The sequence below is a fragment of the Muntiacus reevesi genome, chromosome 13 (assembly GCF_963930625.1).
Source record: "Muntiacus reevesi chromosome 13, mMunRee1.1, whole genome shotgun sequence".
Taxonomy (NCBI): Eukaryota; Metazoa; Chordata; class Mammalia; order Artiodactyla; family Cervidae; genus Muntiacus; species Muntiacus reevesi.
In genome coordinates this window covers 37,380,360-37,402,663 of record NC_089261.1, presented here as the reverse complement: position 1 = coordinate 37,402,663, position 22,304 = coordinate 37,380,360, and the positions used below count along the sequence as shown (strand labels likewise).

The 22,304-nt window shown below is 40.8% G+C and overlaps 1 protein-coding gene across 1 annotated transcript in view; it reads right to left on the bottom strand.

Annotated features, from left to right (window-relative positions):
• The window catches only part of FGF2 (fibroblast growth factor 2), a 51,847-nt gene extending 41,075 nt beyond the window's left edge, over positions 1–10,772 (bottom strand). Inside the window, exon 1 of the mRNA XM_065905069.1 lies at positions 10,225–10,772. Within this exon, the coding sequence (XP_065761141.1) occupies positions 10,225–10,402 (178 nt within the window). The 5' untranslated portion in view covers positions 10,403–10,772. The remainder of the gene's footprint in view (positions 1–10,224) is intronic.
• Between the last annotated feature and the right edge of the window lie 11,532 nt (positions 10,773–22,304).

Here is a 22,304-nt window from a genome sequence, read left to right as displayed (position 1 = left end):
TATTTTGCATCTTTACAGACTCTATCCTTGAGGTTTATCCCATTCTTATACAGTATTTATCCTTAATTATGTCCTACTCTATTTTAATTCTTAAATATGCCATTTAAAAATCTTTGAGTTCTTCAGAAAGCAATCCATAAAATAGTAAAGAATTGTTTCACATTAATTCATGACAAATATTTTCTAAACAATAAAGGGGTGGCAGAAAAGATGACAGAGACTAACTTTGCTGAGAATAGTAAAGGCTCTGGGAAGAGTTTAAACTATTTTTAAAAATCACTATTTCTGTTCAAATTTATGCTACACCACCCATCTGAAATTCTGGCCATGAACTGTATTCTAAACACTAACAAATCTGGAAGACACGGTTAATTACTTACAGTCACAAAGTGATCATGGTTTGAAAAGCCAATAGCAAAAACTCTATCCCTTTCTGTAAAATGAAAATAACACTTGTTTCATAAGACTGTAACAAGATTAAACATACTGTTCATAAAGCTGGCACAGAACATGTTCTCAGGAATTTCATCCATCCATTCAAAAATCACTCAGTAAATAACAAGGTCCAAGGTGAAGTTGTTTGAAGGCCAAACAAGGGCCCTTCCTCTATAAAGATGCAGGGACATGGCCGAGTTGCCATGGAACCTGCTTCGGTGTCTGGCTCAGGCTGGACAGATCCCATCAACACGTCATGGCTTTAATACCTTCCATGCAAAATAACTGTCTGTGCCTTACTTATCCCACCTTGTAGCAACTGAAGGTATTGCTGTAATTATTTTTTAATCCAACACGTTGTATTAAATGAAATATATTTCTTCTTGATATACTACTGTCCTCTACTAAACCAGTTAGAAAAATTAGCTTCCCAATTTTATTTGTATTATATCCCCATTACTAAATTGTTGAGTTTAATGGATAAATATAAGAATGTAAGAAGAGTTCTAAAGTTCTAAAACTCAAGAAACACAAACTAGAATAGTTTACTTTTCATATAATTGTTTTGACAAATACTTTGCCTCAAACAAGGAAATAAGGTAAATCAATCTTACATTTAAAGATTAAAGGTTAAATCTGACTCAGAGAAAGACTCTCCATCTTTCTAATAAGATGAAAAGTAACAAAAGGAGACCAACCATGCAAAATGCAGGATTATACTATCCCAGAATCAGAATTTTCAAGAGGAAAGGGACCTTCTTCTCTCAAGTTCCCATACAAGTAGTCACCTCCTTCTCCACACACAAACACACATGCAATTATCAAATAAGCCAAAGCTACAAATAGCTATGAAGATAAAGGTCAAATTACATGAGAGAATTTTTTTAAAAGAAACATAACCAATAGGAAAAAATGAAAATATATAAAGACATATAGCAGGTATCAAAATATATGTATTATTAGGCAGTAGATTAATTTCATTTCTAATTCAAAGTAAAGACTGTTCATCATGTGTTATATTTCAAAAAGTAATTTTTTAAATAGAGGTATTATTTGACTCTGTTACTCTCATCCATTTCCTATTTATGTTATGACCATCTATAAATCTATGAATTGTTTTCTATTTGCAAAATGATTCAGCTCAGAAAGCAGAATGAGACTGGTCATTCAGCAGTCTCTCCCACCCACCCTTGCAGACATCACATCACAAAGACTATGACTCACTTTGTCATACAGTTTCTATCCTTTCAAGAGTTTTAAGATTGTTGTGATGAATACTGGCTCATAAATCTGAATGAATATTAGGATGAAATTATTTGTGCCATTTCCTCACAGCCAAAAGGGATATTAATAATGGTACCAGACAGTTCTTAATCCTAATTTATAAAATGATTCACAGCTTTTAGAAAGAGAGAAGAAGACAGAGGAAAAGAAAGGGATTTAAGGATTAAATATCTGACTCAAGTATGAACTCTCAGATCTATGGTTTTTAATTAGAAGATCACAGCTAGTTCTGAAATTGGCTAGAAATGTTGACATGTTATTCAATAGCTGAAAAGAAAAACTTCCACAATAAAAATTAATCCTAACAAAATGACTGTTTTACCTTTGAATAATGTGAAAGCTGTCCACAGAAGGAACCACAGTGATGCTACATTCAACTTATCTGCTTTGCACACTTCATGCTGAAGTGTATATGCTTATTTATTTAAAGTTCTAGCTCGCTCAACAATACACATCGAACCTCTTCATGGGCCTCACCGTGGTCATTCATTTGCGTCAAGGGAATTCTGTAGTGCCTAAAGTCAGTCTCAGTCCTCAAAGTAGAAAAGAGAGTAAAGTACTACTGGGTAATGTTTAAATTTTTTTTAATCCTTGCCACCTAGAAATTTCCAGTAAAACTGAGGGACAGGAGGTTAAAACACATCGAGCTATTAGGGAGAATTTTTAGACAAACGGGTAACAGGGCCAGACAGGGCCATGTGAACGCCACAGGGTCTGACGCAAAGCCGAGGACTGGGCTCAGGAAAGTGGACGAAGTGCACTTCAGCTCAGGGAGACGGCCTGATCAAAGGCTAAGAGGAGAAGAAGGAAGTCAGAATGCCGTCAAAAAGGAAGTCAGAAGACTTGGCTCATCTGTTGGGTACACACTGAACTTAACACAAATTCTTTGAGTAGACAGAGCTAACAGTCCCAGTGCAGGAGACAGACATGTAAACAATTAATTACAAGAAAAACTGGTAAGTCTACAATACATCCCAACTACCATGGGGAAAAAAGCACAGACAGAAACAATTAAGTCTCCCTGGGAAGGTAGGGGAAAGTTTCACAAAGGAAAAGACCATTGAGCTGGCTCGTAAAAGATCTTTTCAGGGAAAAGGGAGAGTGGGAGGAGAGCATGAGAGAAGAATTGGTATGATAAAGGAGTTTCCAAAAACAAGGATCATAAGTGGAAAAGCCAACTGTAATCGTGATGGTTCTACCAGGTCAGAGACAATCACAAAGGCACGGAGCGCAGGCAGCATCCGGGGAGTGTGGATGGTAAAGAGCCGAAATAACATCGAGCAGGTAGGTCATACGTCAGAGGGAAAGTCGGGCAGGGCTGTTCACAGGTAAAAAGGACAGAGGAAATCAAGCGACAGGGCAAAGAAGAGGCAGGGATGAGTCCCAGGTGTCCAGTTTAGGAGACTAGAAGAATAATTTCATTTCAGGCAAAAATTCAGTAGGAAGGGTGCCAGTTGGAGAAAATGAGGCTCCGTTCTGTTTTCTGCAGGATGAATTGAGGCTGTGGCAGTACATCTGTCCTTTGGGCAGCAGGAACACGATACTAACACAGAGACAGAAAATCAGAGAGATCTGAAATGATCTGTGCTGAAGGATCACAAGTACTCGGAAGGATGGGAAGAGAGGCAAAAACAGAGCCTTGGGGGATACAACAGCAAAAGACCCAAGGCAGGAGGGGCCAGAGGAAAAGACAGTTCGAAGGGTGAGAGGAAACCAGGTTAATGTGCCAAGGAATTCTGGTGAAGACAGAGGCAGACAATGGTGTCAGAAGTAGGGTGACAAACTGGGTAAGTCCATGTGATGGAACTGGAAGACTGCTGGGGCCCAGAATGGTTTAAGTAGAATACCAGAAGCAGAATCCAGAGTTAGAAAGAGAAAAGGAGACGAAGCAGAAGAGAGTACAGGATTCTAGGATATTGGTCACAAAAGAATGAACGAACAATGCACAGCATACCTGAGGAATTTTACATCACACAGTACATGGTAAATATCTTAGACACTTTTTAAAGAAAACAATTCATGAGAGCTTTAAACTAATTATCCTGAGCAATGAATCATCTTTTTATAGACTACACCAAAAATGCTAATAGCCAGCTTTTTAATATTTCAAATATAATTACATTTTTCCAAATATAATTTTGTTACATATAATTATCTTCATTAAAAGGCTGACTAAGTGCCTAATTGTATATGCTACTATACCAAGGGAACTGTAAACCTCGACCAGGCTTTGTACAGCATGTGGCCCATGAGTAGTTATCCACATAGAATGTTTTCATCAGCAGCTCACTTTTAGTGAGAATTCCCAGAGCAAAAGGTACAAGTCTTTTTATGATGTTTGTTTATATGGAGAAGTCATGGTTCCTACCCTAAGATGCCAAATTTTTTCAAAGTGCATAAATCATGAACAGAAAAAATAACCCAGTCACAGAATCTAGCCAGATCATTACTACACTACACAAATTTCCTTTAAAAAGCAAAACAAAACAAACATAAAAAACAAAAACAAAAAACAACCTTCCCTCCCCACCCTCTGCAATATCCTAAAAAACCTGTGAACTTTACACTTGAGAATTCTATGGGATAATTTAATTTAGAGGGTAACTTAATTTGAGGAAGTAAGTAGCCCTTTGAAAATACAAATGCAGGCGACTTCTCTGGTATTCCAGTGACTAAGCCTCTGCACTCCCAACAGAGGGGCCTGGGTTCGATCCTGGTCAGGGAACTAGACCCCACCTGTGGCAACTAAGAGTTCACATGCAGCAACTAAGATCCAGAGCAACCAAATAAATAATGTTTTAAAAGAAAACCCAAATGCAAACACACACACACATTACTGATTACTGTAAATGAATGAGTAAGTATTAAGGATACTCAACTCAAAAGTCACCCTATGCAGGAAGAGTGACAGGGACCAACTGGGATGAGACATAAATTAAAAACTGAATATCGGCTATCTGTTGCCTCTAGGCCCTCCAAATTTCTTCAAACTAAAATTATCCCACAGGAATTTAGAATGGGACTAATCTGGTTTCTAAGAACTATGGTCTGTGGCTCAGTGGGTTAAGTTCCTGGGAGTTGCCATTTTTCCTTTACTCCCTGCCTAAATTCCTATGGCCATAAATAACCTAGCTTAGAGAGAGAAAGCAATAGCTACCCCCAACAATGGGCACAGTAAGGAAACACTGAAAATCATGTTGCCACAACTGCATTTCCCATTGATGTAGTGGTGGCAGTTTAGTCGCTAAGTCAGGTCCGACTCTTGCAACCCCATGCACTGTATGTAGCCCACCAGGCTCCTCTGTCCATGGGATTCTCCAGGCAAGAATACTGCAGTGGGTAGTCATTCCTTCTCCAGGGGATCTTCCCGATCTAGGGATCAAACCCAGGTCTCTTGCATTGCAGGCAGATTCTTTACCAGCTGAGCCACCAGGGACACAATGAAAATTCCCCAAAGATAATCGTGACTTGAATTATTTTGTCAACAGCCAAACACTTGACAACATACAAGTTAAGCATAAGACCAGATCCCTGATTTCAGAGTGCAGAAAATGACAAGCTCAAAAACAAAATAGAACCAAGAATACTTGTTTGGAGAGGATATGGTAATGAGGTTAAGGTTCAAGTCCAAATGTGCTGACTTGTCTTGTTCCAATTCCCAGTAATAGAGTGGTTACCCCAGGCCAGTCTCTTACAGATGCTTGTTACAGGACAAAGGGGCCAAGCAGGGGGTTTGGAAAAACAAGTAAAGGCAATGGCATGTGAGTAGTTACCTCCCTGTTCCACAGGCATCTTTTGGCCAGAAAATAACAATTCTAATAATGCGAGATCTTACACTGACTTTTTTCAACATCGCTGATGGTAACTTCTGAGAATCACTGCGTAGACGAACAGTCAATTTTATAATTATAATGTATTGAGGATGGTTCTTGTTTTGCCTATAACATTTTTTAATTACACCTAAAAATCTCAGCTATCCATTTAAAACATCGTAAATCTGAACATAATACTCAGTATCCACTCTTCATACCTCTGTCAAAATCTAATTATGGGATGGCCACTTTATAAACACAAAGAGAGCCCTCAGGGCATGTCACAAGAGGATATTGCCAGTTCTGGGCTGAAGTCATTTGGCACCAAACTCATTTTAAAAGGCTCCTAAGGTGTGGTAATACCCATGACTCATGAATTGTCCCTTCACTGCTGAGCCAACTGCACGATTTCCACAATCAAATGAGCTATTGGGTTCTTACTTCATTTGTTTACTGCACACAAATGGCATTAGAGTAAACAGTATGCTTATTAAAGTAAATTGGTGGGATCCACTTGCCAGATATTACCCAAAAAAGGTGTATGTGTGTCGAGGGGGAAGATTCTGGTGTCATCAATCAAAAGTCCCATTGACATAAAGGAAGAGGAGAAAAGGTGGCTTTCTTCATTACTCCAGGGGTATAACCAGAGGCAACCCAGGAACTCGTAAGAACTCCCCAGAGCGACTGACTATGTCAATATTTTGAAGTGGAAGAAGCTTAAAAAGCCAGAACGGCCGAGATAGTCCACAAGGGGGCAGGTGGGCAAGAATCGGCAGGTAAACTCAGGCAATCAGCTCTGCCTTTGGACCTCAACCTCCTTTCTACAAAATGAGGCTGGTGAACAGTTCCTTTTTAATGATGGGGCTGCATGGAATATGTGGCACAGAGGATGGGAGTCAGATGGGACCCCAACCCGGCTCCACCTGGGGGTGGGCCGGCCCCTCAGCCTCTTGAAGGCTCGGGTGTCCTCTGGAGGCCCGAAGCCGGAGCAGGGTGGCAAGCAGGCGGTCACCTCCTGGGAGAAGACCCAAAGGTCGATCCAGCACTTCTAACTACCTTCATTTTTTCCAAAATAAAAGCATCTGGAATAAATTTACCGCTAAAATGTACACAAGCAGCATACTTTGCCCCCACTCTACCCCAGCACACGTGTACGTGCCGCCTGGGATAAAACGTGCCGTCTTCTGACTGTCTCCGCATGGTTCAGTACTTCCGGGCATGTACTTCTGTCCCACGTGCCCGCGGGCAAGTGCAAGGGGCCTGGCAACACATCCAGGACACCCAAGGGAAGGTGGGTGCGCGCCACCCAGGCTGGCCCTGTCCTTGTTTTTATCCTGCTTTTACCAACACACTCGTGTCAAACACAGGTTATTTCAGGACTGTGAGAAAAGTGCAGGAAAGTGGGCCTTTTCATGTGAAAACAAATCGAGAGAGAACCCGGGGAGAAACAAAGGTGATCTCCAGCAAAACCGGGAAGCTGGAAATGCTGGCGGTGTCACTGGCCTGTGTCCCTTCAAACCTAACCACGTCCCCCGCCCCTGGCCAGCGCCCCACATTCATGCCCCCGACTTCACAGCCTCCCCCCTCAACTCCAGTCCTTCTGGTCAGCTTTTGGGGAGAAATCGCGCACACACACAGTTAATTCACACGGAAGGTTAAAATCCAGTAACTGCTGCACTCGTCCTTCCAGAGGCCTCCTCCCCCGTATCATGAGGACCCGGGTCCAGGGTTTCCCGCAGGCACCAGCACCGCCGAGGAAATCGGTGTAGGGCCGTCGTCACCACATTCGGAGGCTGTGGATTCGGAGAGCAGACTGCATTTGCATTTTAGAAACATCTGGATAGAGAGTTAATGCCAAAGGAATAAATCTCCAATGATGGATTTTTGGGTATATGGACAAAACAGTTTGAGGGAGGGGGCCTTGGGTTTTCCAATGTTTCAAATACATCTAGATATCTGAACCTTAATTCAGTGGGAAGCTGTAGCAAGCATTAACAGCTTTTATTTCTCCACATTTGCTGATCAGTTTTGCTCCTTTAGGGGAATGGAGGGGATGTGGTTAAGAGGATACTGGTATGGCATTCTTTTTCCTATATATTTCCCACCAGTCTCCTGGTTTTGTCACCTTTGCTATGTCAGGGGGGAAAAAAAAAAACAACACTGTCCTTAATTAAACATATGTCCAGGTTGGCCTATACAAAAGTCATTTAAATTTGCCATTTTCAGGTTTATATTCTTGTCAGTCTATCACCTGGTACAAGGTGATTTTTAAAAATCAGTGCTCTCTGCAAGTCTGGATGAGTCCTCTACTCTTTACCTTTATACTTTAAAGGTCTTTATCGAGTTATCAGGTTGGCAGGGTTTCTCAGCCTTAGCACTATTAACATTTATGGACAGGACATTTTTTTTGCTGAGGGATTAGGGAGGTATCCTGTGCACCGTAACATCCCTCGCCTCTACTTAGCAAATGACAGTATCACTCTTTCAGACCTCATGAGTGGAAACAGCTCCAGGCACTGCCAAATGTCCCCTGGAGAGGATCAATCCCATTTCAGACCATTAAGCTAAAATAAGAATACAGTAATGATGGCCCAGCCCAAAACTGGGGATAAAAATTAACAGTTGTTTTTAAAAGGGTGGTAAAGTAATATGCAATGCAGAATTATCCTTACTAACTCCCATACATGCGTGCGTGCTCAGTCACTCCGTCATGTCTGATTTTTTGCGACCCCTTGGTCTGTGCCTGCCAGGTTCCTCCACTCATGGGATTTCCCAGGCAAGAATACTGGAGTTGGTTGCCATTCCCTGCTCCAGGGGATCTACCCAATCCAGGGATCGAACCAGCGTCTCCTGCATCTCCTGTATTGGCAGGCAGATCCCTTACCACTGCACCACCTGGAAAGTCCAGCCCCAAACAGTTTTGTTTTAAAGGAAATAGAGCGCCAAAGAAAAAACCTGCAACTCATAAAATGTCTGGGGGAAAATGTACTAGAGGAAGCCCCAATAAGAACCTAATTTGGGGGATGAGTTCTTGTGTCTTCTCATCAAAGAACATAATCCTTTTTGTGCTACTAGAAAAGAGCAAAACGAATTGGGACATATGTGCACCTTGCCCTGTTCAGCTGGGCTACCTTGGCAGAAAAGCACAGAATAAACCCCACACAGAAAGATAATTTTGTGAAACCTAAATAGTCACTGAAATAGAGAGAGAGCACTAACCGATATATTGGTTTTTCTTCTCGGTTTTACTGGATAATGTAAGTGGTTGAGAAAATTGTTTAATTACAGCAGGCCTGAAAAAAGTTACAGACCTGACTCCTTTGCTTGTTGCTATTTTGAAATCAATAAAGACCAATTCTTGTGAAGGGACATTTCCCATTCCTGAATTTGTCAGCTAGGTTTGGCTGCAGAGTTTTCTCCTCTTCCTAACTCTCATCCCAGAGTGAGAGCTTGCTAAGTCCCTTCAGTGTCCGACTCTTTGTGACCCTAGAGACGACAGCCCACCAGGCTCCTCTGTCCATGGGCAGTCTCCAGGCAAGAATACTGGAGTGGGTTGCCACTTCCTTCTCCAGGGGATCTTTCCAACCCAGGGATCCAACCTGCACCTCTTACATCACCCGCACTGGCAGGTGGGTTCTTTACCACCAGTATCACCTGGAGAGCCCCAAAGGACACACTATTAGCATCACAAGGTAAAGAAGGCATCCTGCGGTTCTTTTCTCCGGCAAAAAAAAAAAAAAAAAAAGAGAATCAAGTTTTCCACCTGAAATCGATTAAGGAAGGAATGGCAGAACAAACAGCTTTCAAAACATGTTTTACCTACACTTACAGGATGAGTTTTAAAATATCTGATCTCCTTTTCTCACTTCAAACTAATCTATTTTTATCAGCCTATTTTATATCTTTCCTTCCTCTTTCCCGAGACCAGCAGGTTCTCAAACTGTGCTCCCAGGTCAGCATCACCTGGAACTAGTTAGAAATGCAAATGAGGCCCCACTCCAGACCTGAAACTCGGGGAGATGGTTCAGCCATGAATCACACAACAAACACACCTTCCAGGTGATTCTTATGCGCTCCTAGTTTGACAACTAACGACTCAGACCAATTTTATTTCTATTACCACAGATACATTATTATTATTTTTACAGAAAATGCAACTGTAGACTAGTAAATTGAGTCCTCTGCGCACTTCCAACTCATTTGATCCTCAAACCTGATGCAAGGAATCTTTCCAACAAGAATCTCTTAATTGGTCTGCAGTCCCTCCTGGCTTTGCCCTGGAGACTACGGGCATCCCATAGAAGGGGTCGCAACTTCAGGCTGGGGGCGCGGGCGGCACCTCGCTGAGCCGCTCGCCTCTGCTCAGCCGCCCGGCACTCCCGACGCGACAGGTTGTCTGCGCCCAGAGAGCCGCCGGCAAAGCCCGGGCGCCCGGGGCCCGGGGGACTGGGTTAGCTGAGCAGCAGGCACACGCCAAAGCCTGGAGGAGCGTCTACCGCCACCGCAGCTCGGGGCAGGAGGGGGGCGAGTGGTGCGCCCGAAACCGCCGAGGGCCGAGCGGAGAGAAACCGCAAGTCCCACTGGGGTCACAGTGAAGAGGAAGAAGGAGCGCGGAGGCTGGAAGGCAGGGGCGGGGGAGAGAACCGCAGGGGATGAAGACGGCACCGGGGAGGAAGACCTGGGGCGCACTCACTGTGAGGGTCACTCTTCTCGCGGACCCCGTCCACTCGGCCGTCGGGGTGGATGCGCAGGAAGAAGCCCCCGTTCTTGCAGTACAGCCGCTTGGGGTCCTTGAAGTGGCCCGGCGGGAAAGCGCCGCTGCCGCCGTCCTCCGGCAGGGCGGGCAGCGTGGTGATGCTCCCGGCGGCCATGGCCCCACCAAGGCCCTGGCGGGGTCCCCGAGCCCCTGGAGCCGCGCGGGGAGCCGCCGCGCCCCGGCCCCGGCCCCGGCCTCCGACGCGCTCCGGGGCGCGGGCGCGGCCCCGGCCCCGGCCCCCCAGCCTCCCGCCCCGCGGCACGCGGCCGCGCCCGCGAGCCCCCAGGCTGGAGCTGTTCTGCCGCCTCCCTCTCCGCCTGCCCTAGAGCGCGGGGAGCCCGGCGGTCCGGGATCGGGGGGTGACGGCTGGATGCCTCTGCGGCCGCCGCTCTCGGGAGGGCCGCCTCCCTAAGCCGCAGCACCCGGGAATCGCTAGCCACCGCGTCCGCCGGTCTGCTGCCCGCCGGGCCGCGGCGTCACATCTAATACGTCTCCACCCGCCGACGCCCACGACCCCCCACGCCCCCCGCCCGCCTCCCTTCCGGCGCACCGCCCCCTACTCGCTCCGGGTTTGCTGGGGCGGGTGTCTGGGTCGGGCGCTCGGGCCGCAGGACGCAAGCGCGCGACATCCGTGCCCCGGGAGCCCGCGGGGGAGAGCCAGGGCCGGGGGAGGTGCGGGGACGCGGCGGGAGGCCCTGGCCCAGGCCTCCGCCGCTCCAGGGGCTCAGCCCCGCCGGTTCCCCAGAAGTCGCCCCAGCCCAGCTCCGCGCAGCCCAAACCGTGTTTCTACTTTCTCCACTTTGCGGAGCTTTCGCTGAGCAACCAGCCGTGACTCAACTTTTCAAAGTTTAAATGCAATTTTCTCCCCCATTCTTTTTCTCTGCCAGCGTCTCAAAGCGTAGGAACTATTTCCACCCCGAAGAAGTAGAGGAAATGGAAGTCAGGGAGAATTGTGTGTCAGAATAGGTTTTGAACGTCTCTAATCATCCAACGACGGGCACGCACTGGCATAATCTGTTAACATGGAAGGCGGAGGCTAAAGTATTTTACTAACAGGAGGGGGGAGAGAGGCCAGAGAAGGGGTTGAGTTGCACAGAGCAAAAGGTTTTTCTCTGACTAACCTGAGTTAGTCAACGTGCAAAGATGAAGATGGCCCTCAAATCCTTATCGCGATTGAAGCATGTTAATGTCTTGTTCTAGCTTAACCTTTAGGCACTTCTTGGAGGGAGGGTAGTGTATTGAAAATCCCGAACTACAAAATTGAGGTTAATTACACTTTATTTTTCAGTAGAGTATTACAGGTACTACAGATGAGCAAAATACTCTTCTTTAGAACTTCATATGCTGAGCATCTACTGTGTGCAAAGCATTCAGTAAGTGCAGTGGGAGATGCCCGATCAAATGGGATCTTCTGGCACAGTGAAGGCCATACAAGGGGACCAAGGATGACACAAATACTATTAACAGTAGAAAATGTCAAGGCCATAGAAGAGTAAAATGAAGTTTCAAGAGATATCAGACAAGGAGTAATTCAGCTTGAGGATAGGCAGGGGTAAGGGAAAGCTTCTTGGAAAAAGTGAGAATACAGAAGTTCCTGTATTTAAGAACTTGTTTGCTTTCAAAAGATTATCCATGGGTGCATTTGTTCATAAGGCTCCAAGATGGGTTTAACTCTAGACACATTTCTAGGATGTTAAATAGGAGTACGATTCTTTGGAGCTTTAAGAACCACGGAATACTCTTCTCTGGGCTGATGTTCTCAGCCCAGATGGATGGATGTTCTCAGACATCTCTCTCCAAAATGGACAGGTTTTAGCTGGGTTGAAAATCTGTTTAGACAGACAACTCCCTTGCAGATATCTCTGTGGCAATCCTCAGGAATGCTTAAAGTTACTGCAGCATAGATTGAGTTGCCACTTACTTTGATATCAAGTTAGACTTGAACAGGCTTTGAAATCCGTCCACAGAAACCTGAATATTCCAAGAACAAGGGGATAAAAGCTAAGTCAAACTATTTTTTTTTTTTCACAGTACTATCCAAAAATTTGGGGAACGGCTATAAACAGTTAAGTAATGTGTATGCTAATGGACCATAGGTCCTGTGGGACTGCATCCCATGTACAATAACCTCTTGTTTCCTAGTTCCTTGCAAAACCAAGACAGGAGATACCACTGGAAATGGATAAGCCAGCTCTGGGAATCTAGGTCTCTTAAGTCAAATAGCATTAATTCCAAGAAAACATCCTTAAGAAAGTTGTCTCATGTTCCTACTCAGACTCTTCTCAACACACACTTGTAGATACACAAAGACAGACACAATATTCTTAGGTGCAATCACTGTGCTCTCAGTTGAACCATGAGCAGTCAATTTACTTACATTCTCAATTTACCCAACCCTAAGGATGAATATAAAAGTAATTTTGAAAAAAAAAAAAAAAAAAAAACTAGAACCAATAAAATTCTATAAGATGAGGGATAGAAAACCCAGTATTTAAAAAAAAAAAAAAGGTCCCAGAATTTCCCTCTCAACACCAAGGTAAATTACTTTGGAATTAATAAGAATTGTTCAAAATCTAAATGATGAAAAGTACAAAGACTTATTGAAAACTTAAAAAAACTTAAGTGTTCCTGGATGGAAACATACAGTAAAATAAGAACGTCAAATTAAACAGTATTAGTTTAAAAATTTGGCACCATTTTAAAACTAAATAACAATATTGTAAAATTCATTTGGACAAATAAAAGTATAAGAACAGCACACTATTAAAAAATTAACATAGATCATAGACTTAAATGTAAAAGTTAAAACTATGAACCCTCTTAGATAAAAACATAGGTATAAATTTTCGTGACCTCAGATTAGGCAATGGTTTCTTAGATATGGCACCAGAGAGACAGCAACAAGAGGAAACAGACAGATTGTGCTTCATCCAAATCAAAAACTTCTGTGCACCGAGTCACACTACTGAGAAAATGAAACGTATCCAGAGAATGAGAGAAAATTTTGCTAATCATATATAGGATGAGAGTCTAGTCTCCAAAATATGTAAAGAATTGTTACAGCTCAACAGTTAAGACAGTCTAATTTAAAAGTGGGCAAAGTATTTGAATAGACATTCCTCCAAAGGACCTATAAAAATAACCAGTAAGTACATGAAAAGATGTTCAATATAATTAGTCATTAGTAAAATGTGAATCAAAATCACAAGGAGACATCACTTCACACCCAACATGATAGCTATAATTTAAAAAAAAGATAACAAGGGCTGTCAAGGGTGTGGAATAATTGGAACCTCAATACATTGCTAGGAGGAACATAAAATGGTATAGCCAATAGAGAGAACAGTCTGGCATCTCCTCAAAAAATTACAAAGTTTCACGATATGGCCTATCAATTCCATTCATTAATTCTACACACACACACATGAGAATTGAAACTATGTTCACACAAAAACAAACTCATCAATGAATGTTTATAGCATCATTATTCATCATAGTCAAAAAATGGAAGCTACTCAAATGTCTATCAACTGAAGAATGGATAAACAAAATGTGGTATATCCATAAAACAGAATATTGTGTGTGTGTGTGAGTCGCTCAGTCGTGTCCGACTTTTTGCAACCCTATGGACTGTGGCCCTCCAGGCTTCTCTGTCCATGGGATTCTCCAGGCAATAATACTGGAGTGGATTGCCATTCCCTTCACCAGAGGAACTTCCCAACCCAGGGATCGAACCCTGGTCTCCTGCATCGCAGGCAGATAAAAAGAAATAAAGTGCCGATACATGGTAAAACATAGATGAACCTTGTAACAGTGAAGTCAGAAAAGCCAGATAGAAAAACACGACTCCATGTATATAAAAAAAAAAAAAAGTAAACAATCTGCCTGCTATGTGGGAGACCTGGGTTTGATTCATGGGTTGGGAAGATACTCTGGAGGAGGGAATGGCAACCCACTCCAGTATTCTTGCCTGGAGAATCCCCATGGACAGAGAGGAGCCTGGTGGACTATAGTCCATGGGGTGGGAAAGAGTTCAACACAACTGAGCGACTTTTGCTTCATGTATACAAAATGTCAAGAATAGACAAAAATCCACAGAAACACAAAGCAGATGAGTGACTGCCAAGGGCTGGGAGACGAGGCAGCTGAGGAGTAACCATTAGTGGGAGTGATGGAAAAGCTCTGGAGTTGTAGTGGGGATGGTTGCACAACTTTGTGAATATACTAAGAGTATATTCAATTTTATGGTATGTGAATTATATCTTAGAAAAAATAAAGAAATGCATGTTGAAATAAAAATGGAAATTTTCTCCTATGAAATTGAGAGAAGAAAAGAAATAATATTACCGCAGGTTACCAAGGACAGAATGAATGGGAAACTTCAAGAACTGCCAGATTGGAGGATAAATTATTGTAGCATTTTGAAAAGGCAATATGTGCATCACATTCTTAAATTTTTGAAATTATGTAAATATAATTTGGGCCAATAGTTTTAGTGTAAGAAATTTACTCTCAAGAAAAAAATCACATACATATATATTTAACAACCCTCGTGTTCAGTACAACATTGATCAAAATGAGGAAAAAATGAAGGATAATCTAAATAATTAAAGATGAGCAAATTAATTTTAATAAATCATGTTATAGTTATAGAAACCAATGTGTTCCATGAAGCCACATAGACAGTTTTGTAAGAGAATACAAATGCTTGTAATATATTGTGAATTGAAAGTAGTTTGCAAAACTATAGAATAATATTACATTTGTTAAATTTGTTAAAGCCCATATTAGAATGAAATATATTAAAATGTTAGTACTGATTACTTTGGATAGTCAAATTATTTTTATTTTATAAAAATAACCACTGGCTACTCACTGCTACATAAAACTTATTATCTAAAATTGTATCTTATTTATTCATTTCCTTATATGTTATCAGTCACCTCACTTCAATAGAATATAAAGTGCTTTAAAGGAAGTGATCTTTTTGCCCTAAACATTGCTATATTCTTGGACCTAGTGGCAATAAGCAAAGTCTGAACTAATATATATATTAAATGAACACATGCACTAGTTTCATTTTAGAAAGCTGTTTTGGAAAACCAAACTTCTTATCTACATCAATAAGCGTGGGTGTGATCAATGACTGTGGAACTCTAAATGTTAACTGTTTTTGAAAGAAATCACACTAAGCCCATTTCCTTATGAAAGTTTACTAAAATACATAAATCACTGGCTTCCAAAGCCTAGTATATCAGAAATCATCTAACCAGTTCTCGAGTCACCACATGACCATCAGCAGAGTGAGCGCCTCTATTCCGTCTCTACGAGAGGCAGGAAAAGGTTATTGTTAACCTTCCCTCCTACGTGGCAGGTTCTGGTCTCAGAATAATGATTTGTGCTTTATATTGATTTTGTGTCCTTGATTTCTTAAAACAGGTAAGTAACAACAAACATACTGAAGTTCCTGAAATAGCCAAGAAGCTTAATTATGCCACCTCAAGGCCTTTTATTTTTAAATATTGTACTGTCACTCTAAATAGATAGTCAAGTTACAATCAAGTGCTGTTTTCAGGCATCTGACTGTATTAATCAAGTGATCAGTCTCCTCTCATAAGCTCTATGACTTTGCCTTCTCAGAATCAACTCCTAAAATCAGAAAAATAAAAATTTCATGATGTCTTTTACCCTTAAATTATCTTGGGCTTCCCTGAGGACCACTGGACAACTACAATGCCTTGTTCTTTTACCTATTAAAGAGAGGGATGCTAGAAGTAATATGTTCTATGTTTTTTAATTAGCTCTATACTATAGTAAGAGTTGGATGGAGAAAGCTGTTAAATCAGAGGAGCTCAGCTGTCCTTATATTAATTTCATTCAAATAAATTGTTGTTAATAATGAATACATTTCAAAGATGCCCCTTACAGAAAGGTTCTTTCTTTATGTTATACTTTATCTTCTGTGTGGTCTGCTCAGATTGGAGAGATTCCAATCACCTTGTCCATCAATTCTTTATTTGACATTAAAGGGGGACATCCTGAGTGTCAATACAAGGCAGTTTTTTGTTTTTTTTTAATGGGCAAAATATAGGCGGAAAAAACCCCTGTCATCTTAAAGCAACAGTGCAAGAAGTGGGAACCTGAATTTACCTTTGGGACAGACTGCTCCTTAATTTTTGGAAAGCTGTATGAACGAACCCTTCAATTACATCAATTTAACACAAGTACCCCCTACAGTGCCACGCCTCCCCACTCTAAACCAAGCCAAAACACAAATGACAAGCTGGGAAATTCACATTATCTGTGAATCAAAATTAATCTAAGAAACAAAGAGACCTTAAGTGTTAGTGAGAAAACACAGGCAAAGGACCATGAACAAGACCATGAACAAGTTCATAGAAAAAGAAGTACAAATAAAATATAAAACATGGGAGTGAAAGAAATGCAAATTAAACCTAGAATCAGAAACAGTGTTCTAGTTCTCAGATGGGCACAGAGACATACATATATAAATCTCATGGAAAAACAGGAATGAACTTTTTAGTCAATATACACACTTCAGCTTTGCTTGTGGTTGCAACAGACTGGAAATAAACAATAAAATAGGGGCATCACTGGTAGCTCAACTGGTAAAGAATACACCCACAGTGCAGGGGACCCTGGTTCGATTCCTAGGTCGGGAAGATCCCCTAGAGAAGGGATAGGCTATCCACTCCAGTATTCTTGGGGTTCCCAGATGGTTCAGATGGTAAAGAATCTGCCTGCAATGCAGGAGACCTGGGTTTGATCCCTGGGTTGGTAAGAGAACAGCTACCCACTCAGTATTCTGGCCTGGAGAATCCCATGGACATAGGAGCTTGGTGGGCTACAGTTCATGGGGTCACAAGGAGCTGGACATGACTTAGTAACTAACCCATCACCACCCACCCCAAACTTCTACAAGGGCACGCTGAGATTCCTCCAGTCAGAGATGTTCCTGGACTTTTTAGGCAGCCAATATCTTACAATTGGTTTCCCATTTCTTAATTTGTCATTTCTATAAAATGAAGAAGTATGTTTTTAATATGGGTTTAAGGATGTTTTCCTCTTAAACATTTTAATTGATAACTTGAATTAGGTTTCTTTTTGTTGTTGGGCTTTAATTAGTTAAAGATTAACTTTGTACAATAATACTAAGTTATATAATATCTCTGGAGAAAATGAAAGCATTACAGATAATGGTGAGAGTATCCCTTGGACTCAATTCCCAATCCCAGGCTTCCCACTTCTCCCCAGATCAAACCATTTTTCTGTTTGGTGTATATCATTTCAAATTTTCCTTTATGCATTTACATATGTATATATACACCATAGAAAACACACAGTATTATTTAGTATGAGTATATGTGTGTGTGCTCAGCTGTGTCTGACTCTTCTGCGACCCCATGGACTATGGCCTTCTGTCCATGGGATCTTCCAGGCAAGAACACTGGAGTGAGTTGGCATTTCCTCCCCCAGGGGATCTTCCCCACCCAGGGACTGAACCCATGTCTTCTGCATTAACAGGCAGATTCTTTACCAATGCGCCACCTGGGAAGCCCGATGAGTATATGTATCTTTACTTAAATGCTATCATGTTTCCTTAACTTTCAGTAACTTGTGTTTTTGCTCAATGTATGTCTTAGAATTCTTTATGTCATAACTAAACATGAATCTGCTTTGCTCATTTTAATGGCTACAGGGTATTCCCAAGGAATATATCCATAGTACTTAGCCATTCCCTGACAGATGTACATTTAGGCTGTCCACAAGTCTTGGCCACTACAAACAGTGCTGTAATCCTTCTTTTTTTTTTTTTTTTTTTTTGTAATCCTTCTTTGTACTTGTCTCCATGCACATATATTCAACTTTTTCTCCAGAGCTGTTATCTAGTGATGGATTTATTGGGTTCCTGCATTTTCAATTTTAATTTTAAAAGACACTGCCAAATTCACCTCCAAAGTGATGGTACTATGTTATATTCTTACCAATGAATAGTGCTTATGTCTTTATAGAGGTGCCATCTTGTTAAAATTTTAGCTTCATAAAGCTGGGAGTGCTAATTAGTAGTATAGATGATGAAATAAAAATTTAAATAAATAAAATTTAAATAAAAATTTACAAGCTAGAAGTGTTAAGATAAAATTAGCAGATAGAGTAAAATTCTACTTCTAAGTTTAAAAAAGAATAAACTGAGCAAGTATAGTGTGGCAGAATCTGTTTAAAGAAAAGTCAATTAAAAAAGATGACATGAAAGTTAAAAATTCAATCGCCTAATCCTAGGCCTACAATCCTCATGTAAATCTATTCCTCTGATTATCCATGATCTGAAAATAAAGGAGATCAGTTTTGTTGGTATACTGAAAAAAGAAAAATAAAAGATCACACGATTAGTAGAAACCAATAGGTAAATAATTGCCCCCAAAGTTACCATAACTGGGCTTCATTAATAGATATTTAGTGAGCAGATGATAAAAGGGTATAATTTCTCTGAAATTATCACATCACATCACATATGGAATGTTAATATCTTAAGGAGACACTGACAAGACAGTTTTCAGGACAGGGCAACACTGATTACCATAATCATGTATTGCGGTAATCATGCAAATTCCTACTTTTCATCAGTTTCTTTTATGCAAAGGCCGAATAAAAGTGCATTACAGCAAGAAGTTGCAAAAACAATCTTACTTCCATTTTCCGGAGGGAGTTTCTGCATATTATGGACTCTTTGTTAGCCTTTCTAGATACCAAGTAGACTACCATAGAGTTCTTCCATCTCTACAGTTCTAAGATTATTTATCTTTTTTTGGAAATATTTGTTTTCCCAGAAATGTTCCCAGACATCAATAACTTTAACCTGACCACATATGGTAATGTGTACCAAATTTAGAAATATTTTAAACTCCACACCACCAAAACTGGCTGATTATAGCCTACGTTTATTTATGTTCAGAGGGGAGGAGTATATATTTTTCTCTTTCATCACAGAAGCATCAGCTTTATCTGTGGTAGTTTTATCTGTATCTGCCAAAACTATGACTTTCTCTGTAATTCTTTAGTGAATGACCTCAAGCCTGACCTACAGCAGTCATCTCCCTGGAGATGAAAAAGGTCATTTAGACACTTCACCTCCTAGTCACTAGGAGAATACAAAATTTCATCTCAAATTAGTGTTCCTAAAGGTTAAAGTTATCTCACAAAAGTAATACAGAAAGAAGGAGTAGTGATTTAAAAGAAAAGAGCTGGAACCAGAATTGACTAGACTTAAAAGTTTTCAAATGTTCTCTCAATATTCCTTCTATGGTAGGAAAATGTATTTCATTAATTTAAACTTTCCAAAACAATATGCTGTCTGAAAAACTAATGTTTTGACCAACAGTTTACTAAAAGAATAATGAAGTTACAGTAAAGATTCTGTTTAAAACTGTTATATAATTCAAGGAGGCTGAGATAAAGTTAATGTTTTCACTATTCACGTAAAAGGCTAAACAAGTTAGGAAAAGCATGTTGACTATTACAAGGATGACGATTTTAAAACTTTAGTATTATGGATATGTACAAAGAGCAAAAGAGTACTAACTTCTGATTTTTTATGTTTACTTACTATAGAGCATCTGGACATCCCTCTACCTTGCATGTCTATTTAGAAAGACAATTTGAGGGACTTTGCCTGTTAAAAGACAGAAGAGCCTAAAATAATAAAAATGAGTAGCACATGTCACTTAACAGGACAGAACTAGTTGTACCAGGAGCTAGATCTTTACGTTAATTGATCCCTGAATTTAGCGCTAATCTTTCTGGCAGACAAGGCAACAGGAAGTAAGATGTGTTCTCAAATGTGTGCTGCTTGATAAAAGCTCAATGAAAAGTAACCTCTTTCCTGGAATCAATTCTCTTAAAAACCTGTCCAGTGGCTCTTTATCAAAGGAGCATGGGACTTCCCTGGTGGTCCAGTGGTTAAGACTCTGAGCTTCCATGCAGGGGGCATGGGTTCAATCACCAGTCAGGGAACTAAGATCCTATATGCCATGGGGATATCAGTTTTGTTGGTATACCAAAAAAAGAAAAATAAAAGATCACATGATTATCAGAAACCAATAGGTAAATAATTGCCCCCAAAGTTACCATAACTGGGCTTCATTAATAGATATTTAGTGAGCAGATGATAAAAGGGCATAATTTCTCTGAACTTTAAACACATCACATATGAAATGTTAATATTTTGAGGAGACATTGACAAGACAGTTTTGGGGCAAAGCCAAAAAAAAGAGAAAAGTAAATAAAAGGAGCAGTAAGTGTCAATATTTTGAACTATAATTTTGCCAAAGATTAAGAAAGTGTTCTTCACCATTTTCTTAATTTTTTCATGCTTATTTTTTGTAGGTCTTTTCCTTCTCTTGTGTTTCTTGCCTAGAGAAGTTCCTTTTGCACTTGTAGAGCTCATTTGGTGGTGCTGCATTCTCTTAACTTTTGCTTGTCTATAAAACTTTCAATTTATCTTACAAATCTGAACAAGAGTCTTATTGGGTAGAGTATTCTTGGTTGTAGTTTCTTCCCCCTCATCACCTTAAAAATATTGTGCCATTCCCTTCTGGCTTGTAGAGTTTCTATTGAAAAATCAGCTGATAACCTTATGGGATTTCCTTTGTATGCTGTTTGTCATTTTTTCCTGTTGCTTTTAATAATTTATCTTTGTCTTTAATTTTTGTCAGTTTGATTACTATGTGTCTCAGTGTGTTCCTCCTTGGGTTTATCCAGTCTGGGACTCTCTGCACTTCCTGGACTTGGTTGACTATTTCCTTTCCCAGGTTAAGGAAGTTTTCAGCTATTATCTCTTTAAATATTTTCTTTCAGGTTCTTTCTCTCTTCTCCTTCTGAGACCCCTGTAATGTGAATGTTGGTGTGTTTAATGTTGTCCCAGAGGTCTCTTTAGGCTGTCTTAATTTATTTTCATTCCTACATATCAATAATTACCCTAAATGTAAATGGATTAAATGTACCACCGAGCCTGGCTTGGTGGATACAAAAACAGGATCTGTATATATGCTGTCTACAAGAGGCCCACTTTAGACCTAGGAACATTTACAGACTCAAAGTAAGGGCATGGGAGAAGGTATTTCACGAAAAAGTAAATCAAAAGACAGCTGGAGTAGCAATACTCATATTGGACAAAATAGATTTTTTTTGGGGGGGGGGACAAAATAGACTTTAAAACAAAGACTTAGACAAAGAAAAATACTATATAATGATCAAAGGTTCAATCCAAGAAGATATAACGTTTATAAATATACATGCCCACAAAGTTCTGTCTAGTCAAAGCTATGGTTTTTCCAGTAGTCATATATGGATGTGAGAGTTGGACCGTAAAGAAAAACTGAGCCCCGAAGAATTGATGCTTTTGAACTGTGGTGTTAGAGAAGACTCTTGAGAGTTACTTGGACTGCAAGGAAATCAAACCAGTCAATCCTAAAGAAAATCAGTCCTGAATATTCATTGGAAGGACTGACGCTGAAGCTGAAACTCCAGTACTTTGGCTACCTAATGCAAAGAACTGACACCTTGGAAAAGTCCCTAATGCTGGGAAAGATTGAAGGCAGGAGGAGAGGTGAACAACAGAGGATGAGATGGTTGAATGGCATCACTGACTTGATTGGCATGAGTTTGAGCAAGCTTTGGGAGTTGGTGATGAACAGGGAAGCCTGGTGTGCTGCAGTTCATGGGGTCACAAAGAGTCAGACACGACTGAGCAACTGAACTGAAATATATATGCACCCAACAGAGGAGCATCTCAATATGTGAAGCAAATGCTAACAACGAAAAGGGAGAAATTGATGGGAACACAATAATTGTGGGGGACTTTAACACCCCACTTTCATCAATGGACAGATCATCCAGTAGAAAATAACAAGGAAACAGAGGCCTTAAATGACACTTTAGACCAGTTGAACTTAATTGGTATTTAAAGAATATTCCATCCAAAAGCAGCAGACTACACA